Below are 5,850 nucleotides of genomic sequence, written 5' to 3' on the forward strand. Positions count from 1 at the left end.
GGGATGATATATATAATACCCAACATAAAGAATCTGGTCCCCACAAAACCTCAGTTGTTGTAGGTGAGATCACCAGTGGCACACAGAGGCTCTTCCTGGTGGAAGGAAGTCCTGCCTGGAGTGAGTGGTCTCTTCTCCCACTTGGGTCCAAAGAAGCATCCATTCTACTTTGGCTGTAAACTCCCTGCCCCTTGAGGGCTAGGGCATGTGCCACTGAGGTTGAGGGGGTACGTGGGACATTCCGAGAGCCCCTGTGACACCCTCTGTCTCTTCCCAAGCAGGTGAATCCTTGGTGAAGCAGGACAGCAAGCAGGTGCAGGTGGACCTCCAGGATCTGGGCTATAAGACCTGCGGCCGAAGTGAGAATGAAGCTGAGCGGGAAGAGAGTACCAGTCCCGGTAGGAACACAAGGGCAGGGCTCACCTGGCCTCCCTGGAGTCGGCCTTCCCATCTGGGAGCTGCTGGCCAGTCCCACGCCTAATGAGGAGTAGGGCCGAGGGGTATGGTAGACGGAAGGGGACCCAGGACCAGTGAGGCACAGGAAGTTTGGCAGAGAACTCTTGTCCAACACGAGGCTGAGTGTGATTGGGAATGTCTCTAATTAGTTTCCAACATACTGCTGTTGATTAAAAGAAGGAAAGTTCTGTCCAACTGATGATCATCTAAGGCTTACTTTTTACTGAAGAGACCTGATGAGCTTGTGGAGACATGTAAACCCTAAGCTAAGAAATCTGTTTTTCCATCCTAGAAAGTCATTGACTGTAGAGACACCCACCAAACTGAAATTGAGAAAAGAAAAAACACTAAGGGCAGTGGAAGGTGACTGTACCTGGTTCCTGACCTTCAGGCTATTGAGTGGGTGGAAATACCATGTCTGAATGCTAGTAAAGCATGAAGATGAATAAAGTACTGCTGCAACTTTCACTCTAGTGATTCCTATCCCTGGCTCCAGAGCTGCCTCCAATCCTCAGCAGCACAGTGTAGCTTTGTTTTCTCTCAGAGTGTGAGGAGCATGACAGCCTCAGGGAAAGAGCCCTGATGGAGTGGTGCCTGGGCTCCTCAGCAGCTAGCGCCCCAGGAAAGAAGCCCTTGAAGAGCCCTGAAGGGAAGCAGGAGGAGTTCCATGCATACGGAAAGTTGGAAGACATCTCTCTTCTGCAGAAGAACATCGAAGACCTGAAGGCCCAGCTGCGGAATGCCAACAAGATCATCCAGAACCTCAAGAGCCAGATCCATTCCCTCTCAGTTACAAGTGATTATTCATCTAGTCTGGAGACACTGCAAAAGCTGAAGGCCGTTGACACCCTCGAGGGATCTTCACCTCACAGTGTCACTGACAAGGATGAGGGGTGGCTGTCTGATGGCACAGAGTCTTCCTACCCCCCAGGGATTCAGGCTAAAAAGGATCTGGGGAGTCTGATCCAGAGAGTGTCCCAGCTAGAGGCCCAGCTCCTGAAAACTGGAGTAGAAGGGAAGCTGGCAGAAGAATTGAGATCAGCCTCCTGGCCTGGGTAAGGGGGACACTCTTTGGACCTGATAGGATTGAAAATGTCTAAGCTTGTGTTGAAGGTTGGCTAGCCCAGGCAGTAGAAGAGAGCCCAATAGGGTGATCAAAAGAGTGCCTATTTCAATGCTAGGCCTAGTTCCAAAGAAAGGTCAGTAGGCCCTGCTTGAGAGACACCAGGTCTCTGAGATTTCCTCTCAGGAATCTATTAGTAAAGCGACTGGATATGTGGTGTAGTAGGAAGACTGGAGTCAGATTGGGTCTGAATCCTAACTCTGGCACTTTCTAGCTATTCAACTTGTTTAAACTTTTCTGGGCTCTTTCCTTACCTATTAAATGAGGAGACTAAGAGAACCTATCTCAACAGGTGGTTACTGGGTTTAAATGAATTAGTACAAGTGATCAAAATTGCCTAACATATAAGTTCTCAGTACAACTTACCATAACTGTTACTGTTGTTGATACTTTGTGTTGGAAGACACCGGGTATCTGTCCTTGTTATCTGCACTGAGTATCAGAAGATACAAAAGCTTAGTGGCCTCAAACAATAATTCATGTGGATTTACAGGGCTCAGCAGTGTGGCTGTTGCTTGGGGGTCTCTCCTGGGGCAGCCATCCAATGGCTTCACGTGTCTGGTTATATGATGCTCCTTGCCTTCTCTCTGTCCCCCTTTGGCTTCTTGTCTTCCAGGGTCTTTCTTCTTGGGGTGGGCCTCTCAAGTGGTCTCAGGGTAGTTCCACTTCTGTATGGCTGGCTTCCAACAGAGTGGAAGTAGAAGTTGCCAGACAGCTCAGAGCTACTCCTCGACTTAGCGCAGTGTTGCTTCCCTTATTACCTCAGTCACAGTGCTCACAGAGCTTGCCCAGATTTAAGGAGGTGGAGAACAGCCTCTACCTGCCAGTGAGAGAAGGAGCAAAGGTACATTGGCAAAACAGCATGTGGAACAGGAATGTAATGGCCATCTTGGCAAAACAGTCTGCCATAATAGAGATGATCTTCCAAATAGAATAGAATAGAAATGAAAGATCTTATCTAGACTTAGGATTAAGTGATTCCTTTTTTCCCCCAAGTTTATGTATTTATTTATTTTACATAATGTCTCCACCCAACGTGGGGCTTAACTCCCGACCCCGTCATCAAGAGTAGTGAGCTCTTCTTACTGAGCCAGCCAGCCAGGTGTCCCAGGATTAAGTGATTCTAGTCACTGAACTTATTTTTATTTATTGTGTCTATTGAATATCTACTCAATAAATACATTTACTGTTTCTTGAGTATCAACTGTGAATCTACACTCTTCTAGTCCCATGAAGAATGTAAAATTGGGCACCATATTTACCTCCACAAGACCTAGTATTTTCCTGGACATAGGGCTAACTTGCACAAAACATTGTAAGAATCACTAAATTGCTAAACTGACATCATGTACCAGAGAAGGATTTACTTTTAAATACTTTGGTTTCTGTGCCAGAATTTTGCCTGGGGAGCTCCTTTGAAATGTTCTCATGGAAATCTCTACTGAAGGCCCATAATTTCACATTCACTCATTTTCATTCTTACTTTTTCCTCTTCTCTCCTGTATTAGGAAATATGATTCCCTGATTCAGGATCAGGCCCGAGAGCTGTTGTACCTACGCCAGAAGATACAAAAAGGGAGAGGCATCTGTTACCTTCTCACCCAGCATGCAGAAGATACAGTAAAATCTTTTGAGGACCTTCTTAGGAGCAATGACATTGACTACTACCTGGGGCAGAGCTTCCTAGAGCAACTTGCCCAGGGAAGCCAGTTGACAGAGAGGCTTACCAGCAAACTCAGCACCAGTAAGTTGGCCACAGGGCTTTGGCACACACTTGGTCACTCCCATAGCCCCAGGCCCAGGTAGCCGCCACACCTCCACCACAGTCTTTTAACCCAGGTCCTGCTTCCACTTCATTTCCTGGGGCCATTACAGGATCAGAACTGGTTGGTGGGGAACACTGAGGAGAAACACAGGATTCGGAGGTCATGATTGCAATGGCAGAAACTGGAGCACTCATGGCAAGTGACTTTTAGGGAAGCAGGCTGTATCCATCCAGTGCTAAGGGGGAGAAAGGGAGAAGAGATCAGAGGATGTCATCATAGTGAAAAGAGCCTGACCTGAGAATTGCAAGACCCAAGTGGTAGCCTGGATGCTGCCATTAATTTGCTTTGGGCAATGGTTTAGCCTTTCAGTGTCTCTTTGTTTATCACACTTTGTCACTCATGAATATAATTCCAATATAGTTAAAGCACCCTGCCCTTTGGACGTGGCTTGGGCACTGAATGTCATAGTGCAAGGGCTAGGAATACGGGCTATTATTGGAGTTCTTTACTTAGAAAACATTTCCTGAGAGTACCAAGAGATAGCGGGATCAGTCTTGGGGGCCAACCATCCCACACACTGGTGGCAGGTGCAGAGGTGGGACAGGACAGTTTGTCATCTCTCAGAGCAAGAGTGTGCTCTCCATGAATGCTGTGATGGGACAAAGAGTATGCATCTGGGAGTGAGTCTGTGGCAGGCTTAGAAGGTGGAATATTCCAGAGAGAAGCTGAGCAAGTGCGCTTCAAACTTCTTTGCATTGATTTAGAGTGGAGGAAGTCCTGAGGCTGATCGCCAGGTCAGGGGAGGTCTGCCTGGTGAGCTCAAGAGAGCCCACAGGTCTCCCCTCTGAGTATACAATCTGCAACCTTCCCACATAATTCTCCTACATGTCTTGGACATACACCGAGGAATCACCATTCTGTACCCACAGATGCTCTTGCATTTATAATGTAGGAAGTGGGATCTGTTTAATTTCTTACCATGTCTTTCTGAGTTTGGCTTTCAGAGGATCATAAAAGTGAGAAAGATCAAGTTAGACTTGAACCTCTGGCCCTCAGATAACTTGAAATAGGATCTGGTAAAGGAATCAGGAACAAGGCCCAAGGGGTCCAGGGTGACAGTAACTTTACAAGTCAGGGCAGGGAAATGCTGATTATAACATGTTCATTTATTCATGAGACACTTTAGTCTCTCTTTTGCTATAATTCTGTTGATTTCTTTTTTTTTTAAGATTTTATTTATTTGTCAGAGAGAGAGAGGGAGAGAGAGCAAGCACAGGCAGACAGAATGGCAGGCAGAGGCAGAGGGAGAAGCAGGCTCCCTGATGAGCAAGGAGCCCAATGTGGGACTCGATCCCAGGACGCTGGGATCATGACCTGAGCCGAAGGCAGCTGCTTAACCAACTGAGCCACCCAGGCGTCCCAAATTCTGTTGATTTCTATCATGTAATTATTCTCTAGGTTTGGTAACCTAGACTCAGTCTGACCCAACAGGAAACTAACCAGGTTCCAGGGGTCTTGGCACCCACAAGGCTCTCCTCTGCTTTCTTCCCGGGTGTTTAAAGATGAATCTGTGCTGCTAATTTGACTTACCCTAAGCTAAGTTGGCAGCTCATTTAGTAATAGTCCAGTTCCCCCGGAGGGAAAAAAGAATTGAAGAACCATAATGTAGTTCCTTGGAGGGGAAAGGCCTGGGTATTGCAGATGCCTGGGAGGCTACAGTCTCTCGAGAACCAGTTTTCAATGAGTCACTGCAGAGAATCTTACCATGTACAGTAAAATATGGGCTCAAAGTCCACAGCTGTAGCCTCTAGTCCAAGCTCCTCTCTGTCAGAAGCCTGCTTTAGACCACATAGTGCTGCTCCAAGTCCCTGCGGTGAAGAGCAAAGGGTTTTGGTTTTGTTTTCATTGCGAATCCATGCCAGACACATACCTGGGCTGTACCTCAATCATCCACATGATTCCACGCATCCTGCTCTCGGTTGTCAAGGGCGATGCCAGACTGTCATGTGTTTGTCACCACTTACCTTCAGTTACTGTACTTACCTTCTTGGAGACTGGTAACCAGCAGTTCTTGGGGCTGCACTTGGAGCAGCTGTGCCTTACAGGGCTGGCTGAGTCTCTGCTAGTTCCCAGCGTCTCCTGTGGCCAGTGCCCTGGGTGGTGATTGCCCCTCTTTCTCCCACTGCACCCCACCTACTCTCCGCCCCTAATCAGTGATAGGTTATTTTGATGGTTCTTCACAGGAATGGTTCCCCTGACTTAGATGGCTTTTCCCGTGTGCCTTGGTCAGGACAAGTTGGGCCAGTGCCCTTGGCTTCAGCTATTGTCTCCTTCCACCCTACTAGGCTCAGCAGAGAACTGCAGGAGAAGGAGAAAGTGATCGAGGTCCTGCAGGCCAAGCTGGATGCCCGGTCCCTCATGCCCTCCAGCAGCCACGCCTTGTCGGACTCCCAGCGCACTCCCAGCAGCTCCTCCTTCCTGTCTGATGAGCTGGAAGCCTGCTCT

The 5,850-nt window shown here is 47.9% G+C and overlaps 1 protein-coding gene across 1 annotated transcript in view; it reads left to right on the top strand.

Annotated features, from left to right (window-relative positions):
• Positions 1-281: 281 nt before the first annotated feature.
• Positions 282-5,850, top strand: part of LOC111140123 (myomegalin-like) — a gene marked incomplete at its 5' end in the record, with an annotated part of 29,391 nt that continues 23,822 nt past the window's right edge. Inside the window, 5 exon segments of the mRNA XM_022492495.1 lie at positions 282-398; positions 1,001-1,511; positions 3,088-3,323; positions 4,350-4,398; positions 5,688-5,848. Coding sequence (XP_022348203.1) covers positions 282-398; positions 1,001-1,511; positions 3,088-3,323; positions 4,350-4,398; positions 5,688-5,848 — 1,074 coding nt within the window.

Source organism: Enhydra lutris, unplaced genomic scaffold, assembly GCF_002288905.1.
Source record: "Enhydra lutris kenyoni isolate GAN:26980312 unplaced genomic scaffold, ASM228890v2 scaffoldscaffold177, whole genome shotgun sequence".
NCBI classification, from domain to species: Eukaryota; Metazoa; Chordata; class Mammalia; order Carnivora; family Mustelidae; genus Enhydra; species Enhydra lutris.